We start from the raw sequence: 21,911 nt of genomic DNA on the forward strand, positions 1-21,911 counted from the left end.
TAACCATTTTAAGTCCAAACTGAAGACATTTTTATTTAGAAAAGCGTTTGAATAGCTCTTGATGTTTTCTATACATTTTTACTAGATCCCTTGTTTTTAATATTTTAATTTTTAGCTCGTTACCTTAGCCTAATGTACATAATTATTGTAAATAATCAGTTTTAAATTAATCACACTATTCATAGCATATCGTTTAATTTATATTACTCATATGGTTTGTCAGGCGCATTTGATCATATTCACATGTTAATTTGCGCCTTAGAAATATTAAATATTATTATTATTATTATTATTATTATCAAACATCATGCAGCTTCGTGATTCCATTGTATTTTTGTAAGAAGTTGACATGGACTGTTTGTCTTATGTGCGATATCTGATCTCTCTAAAGGAAAACTCATGCAACGAAGCCTTGTGTTTAATATAAACTGAAGTTTTAAGTTCTAGTTATTACAATGTTGTATCTTCAATTTTTTCCTTCTCAGTAAGCAAACACGTTTTCTTCCATTTCAGCAGAACCTAATGTCATTTCAAGCGCTTCTTCGTAACACGGTGGTGGAGTCCCAGGAACATCCTCTGTCCAAACGTCCGCGTTCAAAGATGAATCGAAAGTGGCTTCATCAAACTTTTGATTAGCAGTAAAATAATCTGGCAAACCCGTTGAACACGCTTTTACGACAAACGGCAGACGGTGAGGGACATGACTATAAGGTAGTATAGGAGCGGGTGATTTGTCCAAATCTTCGTCTGGAATCGAAGAGATGACAACTTGAGTTGGGCTGTGAAGTCTTCTTCTCAAGAAGATTATTATCAGACAGACTCCAAATAAAAACAATACTGTAGCAACAATCCCTAAAATCACTACCAGTATGTTGGAAAAGTTTGTGTTCAGCAAACCTTGTCGAAACATGAAGAGCGCCACACTTGCTGTTATGCAGAAAAATGCGAGCAGTAAATGAAGCTTCGTTCTCTCGCTCATTGTGGCAGATTTTCAACAGGAGCTTCTCGCTCTCCTGTAATAAACAAACATTTAGTGGTGTCGCTTCATAACGGTTAGAATGTTTTAAGGCAAGCTATATATTCAAATTTATCTCAGTTACTACGTGCGACCCCCGTGGCCTCAGTGACGCGTGCGCAAATGAAAACAATCACTTTCTGACGGCCCGGAAATCAGACCAGATTTAAGTCCTCAGTTCCGCACACGTCTACGATTCAGTTGAGGGCATTCGCAACCGAGACGCTAGGGAGTTTGAGAAAACCACGACGGCAGCAAGGGGTATTTTGGGAGATTAATTTGAGGGAACAAGAGGTGTCTCTACTTTTAAAGGGAACTTTGACTGAAAACTTTAGGGAACAATGGAATTAGGAAGCGGGGGAGAAAAAGTGAAATTTCAAGGGATCAAGAGGAATATACTACCCAACTGGGAGGCCCTCTCTTATGTTGTATATTATGCATGATGGATCGCTGATACCTAAATGAAAAAAAATAAAATTCAAAAAACTGAGTAAGGCTTCAAGTTTAGGACGATATTTACGTCTTAGGTTTAGCTTTTTGATTGCACCGAAGACAGTTTAGATGATAAATCAAGAACAGGACGCTTAAAAGGAATCAAAAGAACTCGACCGTTATTGGGAAAGGAATAGTTTAGAAGTAAATAAGTGGGGAAAACTTTGCACAAAAATTGTGACATAAGAAGACTATTGCCGCCGAGATGGCACGCACAAAACAGAACTGATAGAAAAATGACACTTTGGTACCCATTTGGCCTTTCCGTCAGCCGGTGGTATGGAGATGACTGTCACGCTACCTTAATAAGAAGGTCTAGATGGTCTTTCAATGGTGACCGAGAATTGGTCGAAATTTTAGCTATCAACTGAGAAATTACTCGTTATTTATGTCTCATAGCAGAGATCTGAGATCTTCAAAATTTACTGATAGCTCGGAAATTGGCTGAAATTCTGGCTGAAAGTTGAGATTCCACCACCATCTCTATCTTCTACTGACGAGTATTTTACTGACTATTTGTAATAAAATTACTGTATTGCTATGAAGACGAAAGAAGAACTCTGAGATAAAATCAGATTCGGAAATTCTTTCAAAATTGTTTGCTGTACACGTACGTGTTAAAAAGTGATAGACAAACAGATTGATCATACAACATCCCAAATATGTAAGCAGTACTAGGCTACAATTGCAATAACAAAAACAGTTATAATAGAAATAGCCAATACGTCTTCTAATTAGAAACAACGAATCAAAATAGAAGTTATAGCAACATAAATTAAACAAACAAACAAACAAACAAACAAATAAAGTATGAATAATTCCTAATCAGTTTTATCATCAAAATTCGATTTCTTTCAAGTTGAAATTGCAACAAGTTGAGACACTCAACTTAATTGTTACTGAAATCGCTTGACTCTTGTGAAATATGAGTTCAATGCTTTATATTGTCTTGCATATTGTAAAGTTATGAAAATATATAGGTTATGGACACTGTATAGCCATGGTCTTTGTCTTTTCCTTGTTTAGAAGCTCGTGTACCCGTCTTGATTACTTGCATGCCGCTGCAGAAGGTAACCTGTATGGGACAAGTAAATCGAGTTAGACGAATAGCTCGTCAGATTTGTCCATCGTTTCTTGAATAAAAGCATACTGTTCAGAAGAATAGGTATTCACTTCGTTTGCAGCACCGGTTAACCGCGCTAATATTTCAATCGCTTCTTCGTAACGCGGTGGCGGAGTTTCAGGAACATCCCCTGACGAGTCTTCCGCGCTCACAGATGGATTATCTTCATCAATATTTTGAACAACAGAAAAATAATCGGGCAAGTTCAGCGATGTCGGATGCGTGGATGAGGCTTGGCCAAGTTGGCTGGCGCTATAGTGTAGTATGGGAGCGGGCGCTCTTTCCAAATCCTCAGCAGGGATCGAAGAGATAGCAACATGAGAAGTTGTGCTGTGTTGGAGTCTTTTGTAGTGAACTAACAATGCCAGTGTCATCACTCCAAGAAGAAACAACAAAACAGTAGTTCCCCAGTATATATCGACTACAGATGAATTAGTCACTGAGCTACAGCCACGACAAAGAAAAGTGATAATAATGACCAGGCCAACTGCACTAGCTGCAATGCAGAAAAAAGCCAATCCAGCCAAGACTGATACGAAAAGCTTTTCGGCACACTTTGAAGATCTGGAGGCTTCACGGGTTGACGTCTCTGCCATAATCAATTCGATTGGATTTGATTGTGTTTTTTTGACTAAGAAGTCAATCGAGTTGTGTTATAAAACTGAAAACAAGCGGTTAGTGCTTCCTTCTTTCTACACACTCTATAAGGGGAATCTTGAAGGGAAGTTCTTCTAGAGGGGTGTGCCGCGCAGACGTACACAGGGGTGCATTGTGGTCAAATAATCCTTTCCAAGTAGACGAGTGAGGGCCTTCAAAGTTGCCTCCGGTCATAAACCCATAGAACTTCTTCCGCTAAGTTTTACAAATAACAACAACCCAAAACACCATTGCTTTCAAAGATGTTGCTTTCATAAGAATATTAAAAAGGTAAGTGCTTAATTTCCTTTATTTAATTTCTCACAGATCTTTGATGAGTGGGAGAGAAAGCATAATGGGTACCGGAAATTGTAGGCAGCAACAATCCCGAGATTTTGTGCTAATTAGCGCAGGTTTTTCCGCTTCTGGTTCAAACGTCTTCCTCTGAGAGCAAGTAATGACAGTGCATAATGTATAAAGCTATGTGAACTAAGTTACTAACCTAATCTAAATATTTTCCTTATACCGTAATGCTGCTTTTGCGCTTTTGAGCTGAAGTTGATTACATTGAGCACGCTTTGCCGACTACCGGAATTCGTTTTGTTCGTACACTTTCCAATTTCTGCCAAAGCCTATTTTTACCGGATCAACAAGGTTACGCGCTTATCCTTAAGGAATATTTCTATTTTATTTTGTTAAAAGTAATTCTATGCAGCATCGCAAAGCCCACCTAGAAAAAAACTCACACTTGTTATTTTCACTTGATAGCGTGGAAAGTCGGACTTGATAGACGGGATACAGTATTTGCTCGTTGTCGCTTTGTATTGTTAGGTTTGTTTACGACTCACCTGCTCAATGCGAAATGAAAGAATTTTGAATCAGTTGAATTTGACTTCAGGATGTTTTCCAGAATTCTTTATAATGTCGCGTCGAGAAAACGGACACCTTGTTGCTCTGACCACTGTCCTCTGTCTAGTATCAGCTCATATCACTGTTACAATATTTTCGTACTTTTTCGGTATCAAATTATTTATATATTGGCTGAAATACACCCTCCCTTCAGATTATTTCTCAAAAAAAAAAATTCAGATGGGAAGTTGTTTCTTTAACTGACACCCCGACATTTAACAGTGACCTTTCGGGTGCAATTTACGTCTCTGTGACGTCAACTTGCGTCTTCCTGTGTTTTTTTCCTCTCTCGACTTTAGAAGGAACGAAGGAAAGACAGTAGCAAGTGACCTTGGTTGCATATTGACTAGATTAATTTATGGGCGTCTTTGTATGAAGCAAACAATCCCAAAAGCCAGTAATCATTCTGGCCAATCACAAGTTACACAGACAACCAGTGAACCAATCAAAACTCAAAGTGAATAATGTAGCCGACAAAACGCACGTGAAAAAGCGTGGAAGCGAGTCATGATTGGCTTCTGATTGGATGACGAAGTGGCGCTAGGCTCGATTACCAGCCGCTGTTCGGGAAAGGAGCCCGCGCTAAATCGAGCCTAAGTGGCGCAAGTCTTTTTTTTTTTTTTTAAAAATGCTGAATAGGTCACGTTCGGTATATCAATATTCTAACATGGCTCAGAGGCTTTCGGGTCAAAATTGTAAATTTTTTTATGTTTCTTTTGTCTCTCAATTCCCAAAAGAGACTTAGATACAAAGAAAACAACACCAAATATAGAAGTTTGTCCTGAAAGCCTTGGAGCCATGCTAGAATATTGATATACGGAACTTGGCCTATTGAACCAAGCCACTGAAATGCGAATTACTTTTGACAGTCAAGTGAATATATATCTGAGTTGTCATTAAAACCGTCCTGGCAGAGGTCCTTTGTTCGTCTGGTGTTAAGGTAATCATTCGTCTGTTTTTAATTGAGCTTCACCCTTAGTCCTATTGGCATTATTTATACAACTTGTTATTAGGAATAAAAAATAATTTTTTAAATCTGAGCTAAGGCATTTCTAGGTCAGCTAAAAAAACGTGAAAAAAAACAAACAAAAAAACAAAAAAACCCGCAAAACGCTGGACAAGGATAACGCAGGCTCTGGGAACGAGATTGATTCCAACACAATCTCGTTCCCAGAGCCTTCGGTACCCTTGTTCAGTTTTCCCGTTGCCCTGGACAAGGGTAACGAAGGCTCTGGGTGGCGAGATTGATTCTAACATGGCTACCGAATCCTCAGTCCGCATGTCCTTACTTTTTCCACACCTTTTCCTGCCAGTAAATTTTGCGATCCCTTCCCAAAAACCTTCTCCCCCCGCCGCGTAGCATACAAAACGAGCGTAGCCTTGTATGAAACACCTCTGATCTTTACACCAGTCATTTTGCTTCCCGTGTTTAATTTTCCCGAAACGACGGGATGACGGAAATTAAGTAGCTCAAAAACAGTTACCTTTTGATTAATTAATTAATCATATTACGCTGTTTACCGATGTACAAGCCACATTATTTCACGTTCCGAGAAAATTCATGCGCAGCCTTTTTGCGGCGAAATCGATCGGACAGTATATTCAATTTTATATGAAGCAGCTCTCATGATTACCTGACTACGGGCTCAAGCGGTTTCTAAAAACCGTCACGTTCGTCACGTTGCCCGTCACGTTCCCGTTCATCTGTCACAGTCTCCACTGTCACTGTCTAGAGGAACCTTCTGGCAAAGTGTTGCCATGCTTCCATCCGTTTTGGGGTGAGCTAGCACTGTAGTTAGCTCATATTCAAGCAGTGATGTTTAAGAATTGTGTAGAAGAAAGATAGACCAAATAGTCCAAATAATGAATCGCTTGAGTGAACTATTCGAGAAGCTCAAAATCAATGCTGAAGAGACGAAAGACCTTGACGTGGGAGCGGTTGAAGCCATTATCAACGCTCTTCAAGAAAACAATGGTGAGGAAATTTCCAGCCAAATTTCTGCGATCAAGTATCCCTTTAGAATTAAATCACATTTTTGAGACTGAATTAGAACGTTTTGTAAAGTGTAAATTTGAGACAAATCTTTCACGTCTTTGTTGGGTTGGGTGGTGCTGTGTTTGTTGTAAGAGTTCTTCTTTTAAATTTGCTTTCAGAGCAGTTTGATGAAGCAACAATTAAAAGCATTCTCGAGGCTGTTGTAGCGTTGTTGGAAATAGATGTGCCAGAAAGCAAAGCAAAGGTGTTGATGCTAATTGCCGAGATTGCAAAATCAGGTAATGGAGGGATATTCAATGAGTTGGTAAAGCTGATAAGAATGTAACCCTGGTAAAAGTAACTGGACCGAGTGGAGTACAATTCTGGGAGTAATTGGGCAAACAATTGCAATATCAAACGAGTGCACAGCGCAAGGCCGATTTGAAAAGGAGCATGATTTCTCCCTGACTTGAATGACACAAGGTCCAATTACAAATTAAACATTGACAAAACGTATAACAAAATGTATCAGATGTGTCAATAACAAATGCCTAGATTAATTAAACCCTAAGTGTTTGAAAACTCCTTTTGAGCAAAAAAGTGAGTAGCACTTTCTATAAGTTTTGAAACCTAAAGGAAACATTAAGAAGGAAACCATTAAAGTACAGGTAATTGACATGCAAATGGGGAAAGGTATCCAATTACAACATTTTGTAATTGGATACCAGTGATTGGATACCCATGTGATTGCACTCAGATAGGTGTGTGGAGAACCAAACATGATGTAGTATTTTGTTATTGATATGATTAATAAGGTACTGAAGGGAAAGAGAGTTATTTCAAAATCATGTCCAGGGGATGGTTTTTTGTGCCTCCCCCAGGTGTGGGGACCTCCCTGTAATGACCTATATAGGGAGGCTCCTCCTGAAAGGGGTACCGTTTTCAGACCAGGTAAATAAAGGGGTAGGGATTTCACATGTTGAGGTATATGAATGGGTAGGGAATTCTGTGTAAGTCCAAGGTGAACGTGGACTGAATATAAAATACTTGTTTTTTCTGGTTAACATCTCTTCTGGTTATGCTTGATCAGTGTTCTCTGGTAATGTTGTTCATTGACTTCATTCTAAGGGTTTAGAAAAGGGATGTAGTGTTAGGAATGTGAAAGGGTTACCTCTTTTCAGTAAAAAGGTGTACAAAATGGGTACCTTTTCTGTCAAAATGGTATACAAAAGGATTAGGGGTTGGACCCAGCGTGTGCCTCCCATTAACAGGGGGACAGATCGATGGAGGTGCTAGGTTAGGCTTAAATGCACTTTGACTTATTTATAAGTAAAAGCACACAGTTGATCAAAGTAGTAAACTATGTCTCAATCGTTATTTTTAGAGGAGACAAGAGTTCCCTGTGTGAATGCTGGACTTATATCAGCCATCTTATCTAATCTTGAAAGTGATGACCCAAACGTTGTTCTACAGGCTCTGAGAGCTATTGGAAATATCAGTTTTGATAATGGTAGGTAGACAACAAGCACTTAATGACTGGCCCCAAGGGAAACAGCGAGTTTTGTTTCTCCAAGACACTCAATGTCCCCCAAGGTAAAGCTGAGGGGAACATTGAGAGTCAAGGGGAAGCAAAACTTACCATTTTCTGTGGGGCCAGTCATTAATTTTGATGTACCTCCCAACTCAAAAATACAACAAAATGTGAAAATATCATTTCATTTGTTGATACAGGCTGGCACAAAAATTGCAGCGGTTTCAAGGTGCATGCCCTGATCATATGCAAGTTGAAAGTTCAAGTTGTTGTTTCTCTAGGGAGTTAGTGAGTTTGTTCACTCTACAGAGTTAGTGAGTTTTGACCCATGACACGTGACAGGTTCTCCTCCAATCTGAAAACGTATTTGAGTTGGGAGGTATAACAATAAAGCTGTAATAATGTTAAAATAATGTCAATTTCAGTGTAAACCTTACCTTGGGAATATCTTATTCTGTAATAAATAGTTACCAGCTTAATACTTCAACTTTTGTTTTTTACAGAACTTGCAAAGTCAACTTTGCTGGAAAACCAAGGAGCTGAGAAAATTGTGAAGAAGCTAGAAGTTCTTGAAAAAAGTTTTAACGAAAATAGTGACAACAAACTGGAGTTGGCTGCATGTGGTTCCATGCTGAATGTTGCAAGTGATGACGGTATAATAGTCACTGTTGAAAGTTCACAATTTTAATTCTCCCTACTCATTTTCATACATTTATTTCAATGTTGTTTGTGAGAATATACCGGTGCATCTAAAATACCTTGTTATTTCAATTGATGATTTAATTTTGCTAGTTTTCTTCTTGATGATGGACTGAAATCATAAGAAGCAGATCGTAATGGCACGTAAAAGAAATAAAAGGTTCAAGTGAATGAATCTTTTGTCTCTCTCTCCTTCCATCTGTCACATGCTCGTACCCATTGAAATACTCTTGCAGAGATTGGAGAACAGAGGTCCTCGAGCCTGTTTCTTGAAAGGCCTGGAAACTTTTTGGGTCCACAAAGCCATTTTTAGTTCATCTGTATCTAAAAACGTGGAAGTGTATGTACATGTATGGGCCTGAAACTTCTTGTACAAAGGGAACCTCTGTTTATGTGAAGAATATGTGAATAAAACAGCTCAGTCTGTAATCGTAAGGTTTGAGGTTTTGCTATGGTTTTCTGGGTGCGAAACTTGTCAGGGCCTTAGAGTAATGGGCCCCTGTGCAGTCAGTTTTAATCATTTTTGGCACATCTAAGCTCTTGTGGAGTTTCCAAAATTTTTTTGTCATCCAGTCTTGATAGCAAATACTCCAAAAAAGCTAATCTAGTATAGGTAACACAAATGAGAAGATACTTCATGTTGCTTTAAGCATCCTCTGGTATAAGATTCAACCACCTGTTCCATCAGTTCTCAGATATAAAATGTCACCATTTTAAAACTGGTTCTCTTTCCCAAACAAGTAGAACTAGTTTTTGTGCCAATTATTTTAAAGAGACTTTTTTGTTGCATTGGTGATTGTTGGTAGTAATTATTTTGCCCATCACGCCAGCTAGTTCGTTTCTTTTCATCGCAGAGGCTCTAACTGAAGAAGCAGTTTCGTTTGGGGCGGTGTCATTTTTGTTGGGCTTTGTCAAGCAAAGTCTCCATAGCAACACTGCTCTCTGCCGAATGGCTTTATCAGCTGTATCTGTCCTCATCTCATCAGGCAAGTTTATGCTTTAGATATCGGTCATCTCTGTATCAGGTTAAAATTGATGGGAAAGAGAGTGTCACACTTGTCTAAAGATTAGTCTACTAATGGTCCCTCTTTCACTTAGTCTGTCATGCATGACATGAAAGAAAACCGTAAGAAAAAAATTGCAGTGCAAAATCCTGGGGTAGTCCCTCCTTTTGCATGCTTCTCGCCCTTAAGGATTTCACGAGGCCATTATTTCCTCATGGTTTAATTATGGTCTTGTCTGACATTCTAATTGAAAGAGGGACTATTCGTAGTCTATCTAAAGATTTTCAAGTTTTGCTAATTTTGGATGTTTTGTGATTATTTAATGTGCCATTTGCAGAGAAGGGAAAAGCAAGTTTTAGTGAGAGTGATGGTGTGACCATTTTGATGAAAGTCTTGCAAGAATCAGATGATAAAGAATTTGTTGATTTGGTGTTTGAAATTTTCTCGTCTCTTGTTGTAGATGGTAAGTTGTTTTTAATTAATAAATTAAATGTTAATTTAAATTTCATAAATGCTGTGAAAAATCTGTGTTTTATAACTTATGTACTCTAGCCTGCGAGAAGGCTCACCTTTGGGCCTGATGCACAAGTGGTGAAAGAACAAGTCTGTGAGCGAAGTGATCCAATGGGAAAGAGTCTGGTGCTGTGGCAGCAAGAAAATCATGAAAATCTTTTCTGGACTCTCTTCAATGCTTTTATTCTTATTTTATTTTCAGACAATGTGAAGAAAGCACTAGTACAACAGGGATATGCTGAACATCTGGCAAACATTGTGTCTTCTGCTAAAAATGTGACTGATGATGAGAGTTTGAGGGAAAAAATGCAATCTGCTGCTGACATGATAGTCATGCTTCTTACTGAAGGTCAGTAAAATTCTCCCTACTCCTTTTGCCACACTTCCATATAAATTTTGTCAGGAGAAATTAGTTCTTGGTCTGTTATTGGTATGTCTTTTAGGGTGAATCAGTAGCCACTCAGAAGAAGGTGTTGGTGCACTCTTATCTGGATGGAGTGGTCCAGGTTTGACCCCTGGTCAGGCACATCATTGTAATCTTGAGCATTTATACACCCAGGTGTATATTAAATGGGTACCTGCAAACATAATGCTTAGTGCTTAATGCTGGGGGTAATGCTGCAATGGACTAGGATCCCATCCAGGGGGGAGTAGAAATACTCCTAGTTGCTTCATGCTACAGAAACCGGGATAAGCTCCTGCCTGATGGACCACTTGGCTTGTATGCAGACTTTACCCTAGCCTTGGAATCCACTCAGAAGGGTGAAATAAACAGAGCACTTTGTGACTTTACCATCTTCCTTTCAGGTAGAGATCAGCTGTAACTTTTTAGTGAAACATAACTTATGTTGAAAAAAATATTTGTTTTGTCTGCAGATGACAGCATGAAATTGTTGTTTAATGAGGGTGATGGTTCTGTCTACAAGATGTGTGTTTCCTGGCTTTCTTCTGGAGACCAGCATCTTGAAATTTCTGGTTGCTTGGCTGTTGGCAACTTTGGCAGAACAGGTAGGGAACTTAAATTGCAACTATGTATTGCCATCTTTGATTAGCTCTATTGATCCATAAACAGGCAGTATGCTTTGAATATATGCTGGAAGAAAAAGGATGGAACGCAGGGGGAGGGGGAGAGACGGGTCAGAGAGGGGGAGGGGGAGTGGCAGAGGGAGGGTGGAGGGATGGGAGAGAGAGGGAGGGAGTGAAGGAGGGGAGATGGAGGGAGGAGAGAGAGGGGGGAGAGGGACAGGGTAGAGAGAGGGGCAGAGGGAGGTAGGAGAGCGACGGGAAGAGACAGCAAGGATAGGGAGGCGGAAAGGATGGAAAGGGGAGATGGTGGAAGCATAAAGAGTTTGCCCTTCTTTTATGTACTCTAACAAAAAATATCGTAGTACCCTTTTTCGATTGGAAACTGGAAAAGGCTCGGACAAAATGCTAAATTAATACCGTTCAAAATGCTAAAAATCGCATCCCGCAGGTTTCGGAGAATACCGCAATGCGGCAATACCGCAAATCCAGTTTAAAATTACCGAATTACCGCAACAAAAATTGTCCAATACCGCAAACCCCAATGTCCCCCTCCTTACCACAAACCTCTCAGAAGTCTCATTTTGTGTCCACAGATGAACACTGTATAAAACTTGTTCAACAAGGAGTCCATGTACAACTACTACAGCTACTAGTTCGGACTACCAAAAGAGAGGTAAATATATGCTATATTCGGCGAAACTTCTGGAGGCTCTATCGCGAGTGCGACTCTGAGAAATTATTGTCCCTAACTGAACTAGTGAACTTGTAAATGGCAGATATCCAACGGCTGATTTGGCATTGAGAGAAAACACTCACTAGAAAGAGGAAATCGAGTCGTTACAGAGAGAAACATATATGTCAGTACAGTGCAACCTCTCCACGACGGCCATCTTGGGGACAGAGTAAAGTGGTCGTTGTTGGGAGTTGGGCGTTATAGGGAGGTAGGGGTGTAATATGACACCTGTATTTTCGGGAATGCAACATTTCTTTTCCACAAAAAAGCTTATTTTGGCATAAAAACTGTACGTAACACAATCAAAATACATCAGTAAAACAGAACAGAGACCAACGACGCGCGGTACGGATCAAGTGTGGCGACCTTTTACAATAAAAAGTGGGGTTTTGAATAAAGCGGTGGTCGTTGTGGAGAGGTTAAAATAAGAGTGAATGTATGGATTGTCCGCCTGGACCATAAAAGTGGCTGTTGTAGAGAGGTGGCTGTTAGTGGAGGTTCGACTGTAGTCGAAAAAGTTCAAATAGCGAATTGAAAAAAAAGGCCAATTATACAATATTTGTTCTTGAATTGTTATATTTTAGTTCCTCAGCCGTTACGTAGAAGTTAAAGCCTTAAAGGGAAAGTTTTCACGGTAGCGCGAGTACCGCTGTTGGAACTTAATAACTGTTATTTTGATTTTGTATGTTTTTTTCAGAACATGGGCAGACATCAGCAAGCAGTTTTTAGCGCACTGAAGAATCTTTCTATGCCAGGTGGGCTGGAGATATTTTGTACGCGAAAAATTTAGAAATTCTCGGACTCGTAAGTAGTCGCAAGCTCAGAACAGGGGTCTACTTAAAAAAATAAAAATAAATAATAAATTTATTTAAGTGTCAAATGTATTAAGCCTTGTTGTGCTAATAGACCGATTTCGATATATGAAAATTCAGTCTAAAACAATAGACCTCAGCACGAGGCTCTGGGGAATAAACCCCACAAACTCTGTAGTTATTCCCCGGAACCTCTTACTGAGGTTTCTTGTTTTAGGCTGAATTTTAATATCTCGAAATTGGCTATTGAGGACACTGTAAATGAATAAATAAACTGACGCTCCGTTTAGCCAGGCCTTTTGTGCAGTTGCGTGGACTTGTGATGACTTGCGCTAACTTTGGTTAAGATCAAATTCGACGCAAGTCGACGCAGACTTTTCACCGTTTGGTCACCCAACCTAGGCCAGCACAAGTTGATTGACGTCCATTCGTTTTAGCAACCTATTAGCCAATGAAATACAGGATATTGGCCGCGCGGGACAAAGCCCGACTATGCCTTGAAATGGGTATTTTTGCGACTTGCGTGTACTTGCGAGAAAACTTGTGAGTCTGTTTGGCCACCCGACGCAAGTCACTTGCGGCTACTACAGACTACCTGCAAGTCCGTTTGTCCAGTGCTTTATGTATATAGACAGCCCATCCAAGGAATGTCACGTAATACCGACATCTTTTTTACATCTATACTTTCCATCCTTTGATTTTTGTGACAGTTTAAGATTTCGTTAAAGGGTAAAATTTTCTCTTTCTTCCTGTAGCGGCTAACAAAGTGAAGCTCGTTGAAAGCGGCTGCTTGGATGTCATTCTCCCACTACTCTCGACCCAGTCTCCTTTTGTCCAGTTTAAAGTTCTGGGCACGCTGCGCATGCTCTTGACTGGTCAAGGTTAGTACGCAGTTTTAAAAGGAGTCTCAGATCCATAGAGCGGTTTTCATTGGAGTGTCGAAAAGTAATTGGTTTTACATCAACTACGTCACACGATTGATTTCAAAAACTCGCGCCACTTTTCCATCCAGTCAGAGTTTAACCAAAACCAATTGTGACTCGCTCGCACTGGTTTTCCCGCGCTTTTCGTCAGCTACCTGTAATTACTTCGAGCTTTGACTGGTTCACTGTATTGTCCGTGTCCTCTGGGATTGGCTAGAGGTTTTTCTTTGGTTTTGGTTGGTTTTACGACACACAATTGAAGACCGCTCCAATAAAACGCACGTCATTTGCGATTGTACTTTTCATAAGAAGCTTGGTCGCAACTGACATACAATGCCATTTTGTTTTGTTGCGTTACAGCTGACGTAGCCAATAGGATTGTTAGCAGTAACGAACACCTAAGCACCTTAGTCCGGTGTTGTGAGTCCAGTGGTCACGAGGGCGTTAAATCTGAGGCTAGCAGGATGTTGGCAGTGATTGTTAAAGAGGCCAAGAGTGCAGGTAACTAAATGCAATTTCAAGTAGTTTTCCTGCTTTGATAGATGTTTAAAGTCACGAGGTATGTGTCATGATTAGAAAGAAACAGAGAGTAACAAGAACATTACTTCTAAAAAACTGCTCTATAATAAGCATTCGAAATGCAGCTATGGCTCAAATTTCAATCAGTACAAACAACATTAGGGAGTTTAAGTTACCACGACAGCGACGTCGAGGACAACGTCAATAAAAAAAATGGCTTTATACTTTACCTACGAATCTCGCGATACTCTTAAGTCATTTAGTTCTTTTCTCTCTGTCAAAACTATCGTGACAAAACTGAATGTAGGACACAGCGATAAATCTGAAATAAAAATTAGCCGTCGTGGTTCACGTTCTTCAGACAACGCAGAATTTAGACGCTGTTGTTTTGCAGAGGACGGCAAAGAAATGTACCAAGATTTATAACGCACGTGCACAGCCATTTTTCTGCAGCCATTAAACCTTTTCTTTAGCGACATTCCCGTTGCCGTTGCCGTCGTGGTTTTCTTAAACTCCCAATTTACGATGGAAAGATGAACATAACTGGTTTGAGTGGCCTTAGTAACGGGGTTGTCTTAAGAAAATGTATGGCCGTTTCGCCGGGACAAAAAAGACTGACCGTAATAACGAGGTGACCGTAAGGCGGGGTTCCACTGTATTTGATTTGAAACAGTCAACAATAAAGCCAACACGAGGAGAACAGTAGAAATGAGTAAAGCGGTTTTGTAATGACTTCTCTTGGTTTTCGTTTAAGATACTTTGTAGCTTATTCTCAGAATAAGGACCTTTTTAAAATTCACTTTGACGGAAGGAAAGGTTAGGAAGTCGCATGAGCCGGTCAAATATATTTGGTGTTTTTATCTGATCGGCCTCAGTCCATGAAACCGACGGTTTTGTTTACGGAGCTGGCGCCCGTTTCTCGAAAGCCCCGAAAACTTTTCGGGCCCGCAAAGCCATTTTTAATTAATCTGTATCTAAAAACAGAGAGGTATATATACGTCTGAAGCTTCTGGTATGGAGAGAACTTCTGTTCGTATTAAGAATATGTGAATAAAACTGCTCTGTAATCATAAGGGTTTGAGATTTTGCTACGGCTCTCCGGTTGCGAAAACATTTCGGGTTCTTCGAGAAACAGGCCCCAGATCAGATATTAAAATTTTAAAGTTCCAGTCGTAGATTATATTACTTTCTCAAACTCATTAATAATTCATCAAGTTTAAACGAAGGAAATCATGACCGTGACGGTGTTTGGATATCTGATCTTAATTAGCACAGATTTTTACGATTTTATTTCTCCGTTTTCTCCTTAGTTTTAGTTTCGATTGAGAAACTATATCAAACACTCAAGACAGTGTCTGACCACGTTTCCAAACACCTCGAAGCTCGTCAAAAAATGCTCCGCTGTGCGTCGTATTTTCAACTCTCTTCTCGGTGTTTGGAAATGTGGTCAAACACGATCTTTCGTGTTTGATATACTACCTCCATTACAAATACTCGTGCAAAATTCTCTTGATTGCACGCTCTTTCTTACTTTACATTGGTTGATCTTTTGTTTAATAACACCTTTCTCCATTTTCTTTGCTCAAAACAGAAGTCTCACAAAAATTGATCACAAGTGGAGGACTAACCCCTATCGTTGCCATAGTATCTTCGGAACACGTGATTATGCAGAACGAAGCTTTGATTGCATTAGCTGTAATGTCATCAACAGTGAGAGGTACAAATCTCAGTTACTATGGTAACTGCCCTTGCGCTAACTCTTCAATTCCCCAGAGATCAAAATCTTCTTTCTTGTTACAAAGGCAATATATTGGCAAATAGAGAGGTTATGAGAAATAAGAAAGTCATCAACTAAGTGAAAAAACAACGACAGCAACGCAACAACAGTAACATTCGGGCAGGGAAATCACGTTATTATCGCGATGTAATCGTTTTCGACAAGCTCCGTTTTCAACATGTTTTCCGTCCACACTAAATTGCAAAGCCGGCGTTTTCAACTTCCTCCGGTTTGAAGAACGTTTGCGAAAAGTTCCTTGACGGATTAGTGTGGACGGTAGATGTAACCTGAGAAATAAAGCAGCTTTTTCAAAGTTCTCCGGCTTAGTGTTGACGGAACGTTATTTACTTTGCTGTTTGTTTTTCTATGCAGAGAACTGCTTCCCCAAGTTTAGGGAGAGTGGTGTCATTCAAACGTTGATCAAGATGATTAAAACAGAAGGAATTAATCCACAGACTTGTTATAACGCCATGGCTGTCTTGGAATCATTTTCACTAAAAGGTTTGTAAGGTTCTTTAATGGTGTAAAGCACGGTTGCCTACTGGGAGTGTCTTAATAGTTGCTGGGTTCCAGCTCTGTCCAGGGACATTGTGGTGTGTTCTCGGTCAAGACAATCTACTCACACGGTGCCTTTTAACGCATAGGTTGCAAAGTTAATTGAGTTGTAAAAAGAGGTAAATCTGCTTCGAGCTTTTAGTGGCCATAAAAGGCCGGTGCTTGTCTGCAGTTTGCGTGCCACAGAGCGACTAGGAATATTTCTATTGCCCCTTGGGTGAGATGCTAGACCATGGTAGGGTTACTCCCAGCATCAGACAGAATTTAAGAGGCATCCTCTTCATCCTCCTCCTACTCCTGCTTCTCTCGTTGGCTTCCTCCTCTTTCTATTCCTTCTACCTCCTCCTCCTCCTCCTCCAGCTCTTGCTTCTGCCCCTTTCTGCCCCCGTCCGCTCCTACTCTTGCTCCTCCTCTTGCGTGGGAGGCGCTTTTGTGGGAAGACATTCGACATCGCTTTTAATCATCCGCCATTTAAGAAGCACTGAGAGTAAAGTGCCTTGCCCAGGAACTCAACACAATTAGCCTGACCAGGGCTTGAACCCAGGTTACTCCTTCCACCGTCCAGCGCACTGTATCGAGGCATTACGTGTAAGACTTAGATATTTTTGTTCTTGGCAGAATATTTCCGGCGGGACTTAGAAGAAGCAGGATTGATCAAAGCGCTGGACGATCTCACAACTAACGAAAATGAAAATGTAAAGAAGAGAGCTTTGATCATTCTCACTAGAATCAAGGCGCACAAGTTGGCTCAGCAGGAATGAGAGACATTTCGGTGTGTCTTAAATGACGACTGTACCAAGGGCAAAGCCCAGAGTCTTAAGTTGCTGAAATACAATTCAATTCTGTTCTCAAATTAAAGACGATTTTAAACGAATTAGGAATTTAAATTAGGCGCTCTTTTGTTGTAAGGAATACTGTCTACTTTGGTAACTTATTTTTAGGTGTACATGTTTTGTAAATTTTTAATTACGGGAGTTAAATCATGAACAAGGCATGCTTAAGTTAATTGGTTGCCCCTTTAAGACTTTGCGGTACAGTCAAACCCCGTTGTTTCACTGACATGCAGAAAGTGTCTTTATTAACGAGGTTTCCGCATTACAGAGTTAATGTTTCTTAGCAAAAATGTCACTGCTAGCGACTAAAAGCGGTTTCGTAATAAAGAAATGTTTGTAAATTGGGGCTCGAACGAATTGAATGTTAAGATATCACAGGCATTTTAACTCGGACTAAACCCTTGGTGATATATATTATAGAATAATATGGGTTTCTCCATTTCATTCAGATGTCTTGTTTCACTATTTCTATAAAAGTAGACACTTATAATAGGGAGCTTAAGGAACGACGACGGCGAGGCCGAGGACGACGTCTAGTCGAAAATTAATTTATGTTTACCAGCAAAAATGTTCGTCGTTCGCGTTGGTCATTTCACGTTGTTGTTTTGCAGTGGACGGCAAAGAAATGTACAAAGATTTTTATATAATAATCAAATGAATGCGCGCGCTCTGATTGCCATTGCTTGTATTAATTCAACCGAACTTGTAAACGAATTCACAACTGAAGATGATCGTTGAACGATCGAAACATGTCTTGTTTTAAACTTAAAGTTGTTGTCCATTTCTTAAAAATAGTTACTTGTCCAAACCATTTCAATCAGCTATGGTTTATTGTGCCAGTAAACTCATGGAAATTTCGCGTGTCTTCTGAATTATTATATAAAAGCAATAGACCACAAGTTTCTATGGTTTAGAGGCATGATAAACCACTTGGGATGTTGGAAGAACACTCGAAGAGTTCGTAAATCACGAGCCTGCGGCTCGTGATTTACGAATTCTTCTCGGGTTCTTCCATCATCCCGCGTGGTTTATCAGCCTATAAACCATTAAAACTTGTGGTCTATTGCTTAAATAACGCACGTGCACAGCTTTTGGTTTTCTCATTAAACCTTTTGTTTGGTGATGTTCTCGTTGCCGCTGTCGTCGTCGTGGTTTGCTTAACTGGTTTCGCGAACACAATTACACTATAAAATAGCAGCAAAAATGTTCACTATTGACTTTGCCTAAACAATTAAACTTAAAATTACAAATTAAAGCTGTTTTAGAATATTTATTTTCTGTTTTATTGACCTTTTGTACGAGCAAGATGACTTGAACAGTATCGCAAAGAATACAAACTTGGTTTACAAAACCGAATTTCTTTGAAACCTAGTGAATAAGAAATGTTAATTAAAAATATATTGTGCAATATTTGAATGAGTGGGATAAGTTTCAGTATCTTTCTTAGTACCTTATTTTGAACATATCATGAAATATTAACTAGTATCTATGGCAAGAAGTCCGGCAATTAGCTTATATATCCATATCGCTAATTTGTTCTTGATATCGCATTTCTTCATTTGCATATATGTTAGAACTTAAGGTGATTTTTCCCCGTGGGTTTTAGGCACAAAAATAACGCAAAAAACGGATGATTTAGGTTTCGTGAGAAGCGAACAGTTTGTGATAAGTGTGGGGACAATGCCATTAACTAGATAAAAAAAAAACCCTCACCAGTGATAAATAATTGTCGTATTTACTATATTTTAAGTTGCGTGCAATTTAAACGGTGAATTTGTGGTTGTTTTCTCACTGATAAAAACCAATTCACGGGATAAGAAAGTGTGTTGCAGACATGAAAATTAAGACCGAAGCTATAGATATGAGTGTGAAATAAAGCGATGAATAAATAAAATCCACCTGTCGTTGCTCACGGATTAAACTGAATTGTTTCAGTTCGTGGCATGAATATAATCCTTGATAGCTCATCTCTGTAGAAAGCACAGTTAGAATTACCTAAGACAACCTCTTAGGTTACACGCGGGTTTGTTTTATAACCAATAGCTTTCATTTCGGCGCCTGACGCATTTGAAACATCAAGTTGTGAGTGAAGTTGACTTAAGTGGTTGTCAATGGGCGGTTGTTGAAACAAATTGTTTTAAGTGATTATATCTTAAGCCGCGGAAAGTTAGGTTTGCATTTGAAAAGGTAATCGCGTGGAGTACACAAAGTTTTCCGTCTCCTTTCCTTTTTTCTTGTCTTTGTTTTGCACAAGCGACTTCACATGTAGCGGATTCCTTATCGAATGGCGACCCCTTCAAATCAGACCAAAAGTTGGAACATATACTCAACGCATTACAGTCCGGCAAAGTCACCAAAATCGCCTTGCTCCGCAACCAGCCCCGACGAGCAAGCTTCCACTGCGAAACCAAGTCCAGAAATTGTTTCATACGGACGACAGCGAAGTGTGTTTCCATTCGGAATTGTGAGTGAATACGACTTGAAAGAAACGCGCACGAGGTCTGAAAGTAACGAGAAAGTTCTTCCCGGAAATTTGACTACCACTGCTAGCGGCAGTTCTCAGTGTCTGAGTTCCTCTAGTCCAGTAAGATGGGGAACAAAGATTTTGCAGACACCGCCTCGAAGCCCTGGCTTGGAAGACAGCGTGGAGAATCCGCAACCCACTGTAACTCGTACTAAAGTTCGTGGTTATTATCGTAAACGAATGTACAGCTGCCCCAGTACGCCAGTAAATGATTTTCTCCGCACTGAAGTACCAGAGTTATCGTCTATATGGGTACAAGCGCATTCTGTTCCTCTTGTCAGACGCCGTTCACAGCCAACACTTTCGAAAACGCTCAACACTAGTACTACCTCAACAAGACAGCGTCAACGCAGATCTTTTGAACGCGCGGCTAGTGTCCCTTCGATGGAAAGTCCAGAGAAAACGGTCAGCGACTAAAAAGCCGGTGTTTCCACGCCAGGAGAAGAGGCAAAAGAACTTTCAAAGTCATTATCGGAAATCAAGATTGAAGATGGTATTATGATTATCAATAATGGCAAAGCTATTGATATCAGAAAGGATAAACTGCGAAAAAATCAGGCCAGCAAAACCAAGAAGCATGCTGAAGCGGCGAAGAGCAAAAGTTATCGCGAGTTTCAAGACGCCATGCAAGAATTCGAAGATGCTCAGCTGAACCTAGAGGGAGAAGTGAATGCAAAAGCGAAGACTTTCGAGACGAGGGACAGGGAAAAACAATTCTTCAACGAAAATGTTCAAACTCAGTTCATGGACCTTCTGACGTCGGTGAAAGCAAAACGAAAAAGCAAAGGAAAAAAATACAAATACTAAGACTAACAAGTTAAACTACGAAACATTTAGAGACTGGCGGCTTGTTCCAGAATGAAGCATTCTATATTAGTGTGTTACAGTAAGGTAAAAATCTCCAGTAAGGTTTCAAGCGAGTTTCTTCGGGTTGAATTTGCAAATTTACCACCTAACTGTGTTTTTCATTTCGTCAAAAGATCTTTTTGGGACCAGCATAAAAAGACGTTATTCATGAAACTGTGACCTTGCAAAGTGTGTTATTGTTCTCTAGGTATCATCTATGCACTAAGATCAGAAACTATCGTTAACTTCACGGAGCGAAAGTTAAACGACAATATTGTTAAACACAGCAAGCTTTCGAATATACATAAACAATTTAGTTATAAATTATTAAAAGTTCAAGTAATTTAGAGAATATTTGAACTTGGCTCTGCAAATTTTCGGTTACTAATTTAACCCTTGTCTCAAAGTAAAACCAATATATTGAGACGAAAAATTGATTTTTTTCTCCTAAAGTTTCTAGAGTGTAAAAGAAGGCAAAGTTTAGATCTGGGTAATTTTAAAGTTCGTACAGATCTGACGAAAGCAATGTGGGAGAGATAATCTTTGTCTTGATGTTTGTAATACAAACAATTTACTTTTAGAATTAAAAAGTGTTACAACAGCGAAAAAGTGTAAACATTTTGTAGCGTTGGGCACGATATGCTTGGCACCTCATAAGGCGCTAGGCGCCTCGTTGGCTATCTTTCATTAGTATCACTCAACTAGTGGACTAATGCAAATCCTGCATTTTGATTAGCTAAGCTACTAGAGGACTATTTGCTAACTTTATTATTGCCTTTTCTGTGACTAGTTGGGTGATACTAAAACAATTAGACCCTTCGCCCTCAAGGGCCACGGGTCTATAGCCCTTGCGGGCTAGGGGTCTAATTGTTAATTGGAAATTTCCGAAAACTTCCGTAAACTTCCGAAAGTAACGACCCTTATAACTTTCAAAATTAGAAGCCTTTGGGGCTCGTTAAGGGGGTCGTTACTTTCGGGAAGCATACAACGTTATATTAAAGTTCGTGCAGCTGAGTCTTTTTTTTCCAAATAAAAGACGGAAATTCGTGAAAAAACAGCCCTTACAACATAAGATGAAATTCTTCGTTCCAGTTTAAGTTTACCTTTGTTGCTGTCACATGGGGCTCTTTATGTGTAGGTCGTGTGGTTGATCGGCTGGAAAGCTAGTACGATTCTACTTCAAGACCCTTAATCTGCTATCTCAGTGCGCTGGTCGAGTTTTCAATTTTTAAAGGAAACGTTCGCCTTTAAATACGCGCGGCTGTTGAAAATGGCACAGAGTTTTCAATTCTAAATTTCCTGTAAGTACGTTCCTGTTTCATGAAAATTCTACCGGTTTTGTTTTAAAAAAGCGCAATATGAACGCGCAACATGAACGGATAAAGCACGAAGTGACATTTCACAACGTTTCGTGGCATAAGCGATACCTTCCCTTTTTCTAGAGTGCCGTTATTATAATTAGCAAC

General features: G+C 39.7%; 3 protein-coding genes across 4 annotated transcripts; 2 read left to right on the forward strand and 1 right to left on the reverse strand.

The window, feature by feature from the left end:
- Window positions 1-6: 6 nt before the first annotated feature.
- LOC149113189 (uncharacterized) lies at window positions 7-1,557 on the reverse strand. Its single transcript, XM_089288019.1, has 2 exons — window positions 898-1,557; window positions 7-747 (listed from the first exon to the last, which is right to left on the reverse strand). The coding sequence occupies exons 1-2, from the start codon at window positions 977-979 to the stop codon at window positions 482-484; spliced, it is 348 nt and encodes a 115-aa protein (XP_089144145.1). The 5' UTR covers window positions 980-1,557; the 3' UTR covers window positions 7-481.
- A 4,311-nt stretch (window positions 1,558-5,868) lies between these two features.
- Window positions 5,869-17,416, forward strand: LOC110064865 (rap1 GTPase-GDP dissociation stimulator 1-like). 2 transcript variants are annotated; one of them, XM_089288020.1, is made up of 15 exons: window positions 5,869-6,150; window positions 6,330-6,449; window positions 7,535-7,660; window positions 8,185-8,334; window positions 9,235-9,366; window positions 9,722-9,847; window positions 10,100-10,246; window positions 10,774-10,905; window positions 11,517-11,596; window positions 12,354-12,411; window positions 13,224-13,349; window positions 13,752-13,892; window positions 15,502-15,627; window positions 16,060-16,188; window positions 16,861-17,416. In XM_089288020.1, exons 1-15 carry the CDS (start codon window positions 6,039-6,041, stop codon window positions 17,001-17,003), a joined length of 1,848 nt encoding a protein of 615 aa, XP_089144146.1. In that variant the 5' UTR covers window positions 5,869-6,038; the 3' UTR covers window positions 17,004-17,416. The 2 variants fall into 2 exon arrangements, with proteins under 2 accessions (XP_089144146.1, XP_089144147.1); XM_089288021.1 differs by having other exon boundaries at window positions 6,335-6,449.
- Window positions 17,417-19,035: 1,619 nt separating this feature from the next.
- Window positions 19,036-21,054, forward strand: LOC149113190 (uncharacterized). The gene has a single exon (XM_089288022.1). The coding sequence runs from the start codon at window positions 19,360-19,362 to the stop codon at window positions 20,014-20,016; it is 657 nt and encodes a 218-aa protein (XP_089144148.1). The 5' UTR covers window positions 19,036-19,359; the 3' UTR covers window positions 20,017-21,054.
- Window positions 21,055-21,911: the final 857 nt, after the last annotated feature.

This window comes from Orbicella faveolata, unplaced genomic scaffold (assembly GCF_042242905.1).
Source record: "Orbicella faveolata isolate gen_17 unplaced genomic scaffold, um_ofav_v1 contig_15, whole genome shotgun sequence".
Classification (NCBI taxonomy): Eukaryota; Metazoa; Cnidaria; class Anthozoa; order Scleractinia; family Merulinidae; genus Orbicella; species Orbicella faveolata.

What these genes read in the sequence shown, in the direction of transcription:
- LOC149113189 (XM_089288019.1), bottom strand. Translation starts at nt 979, where the DNA reads ATGAGCGAGAGAACGAAGCTTCATTTACTGCTCGCATTTTTCTGCATA. An exon ending in GCTCTTCATGTTTCGACAAG is followed by an intron (nt 748 to 897) that starts GTTTGCTGAACA and finishes CTTCGATTCCAG; the next exon opens with ACGAAGATTTGGACAAATCA.
- LOC149113190 (XM_089288022.1), top strand. Translation starts at nt 19,360, where the DNA reads ATGGCGACCCCTTCAAATCAGACCAAAAGTTGGAACATATACTCAACG.
- LOC110064865 (XM_089288020.1), top strand. Translation starts at nt 6,039, where the DNA reads ATGAATCGCTTGAGTGAACTATTCGAGAAGCTCAAAATCAATGCTGAA. An exon ending in TGCCGAGATTGCAAAATCAG is followed by an intron (nt 6,450 to 7,534) that starts GTAATGGAGGGA and finishes CGTTATTTTTAG; the next exon opens with AGGAGACAAGAGTTCCCTGT. An exon ending in AAATATCAGTTTTGATAATG is followed by an intron (nt 7,661 to 8,184) that starts GTAGGTAGACAA and finishes TGTTTTTTACAG; the next exon opens with AACTTGCAAAGTCAACTTTG.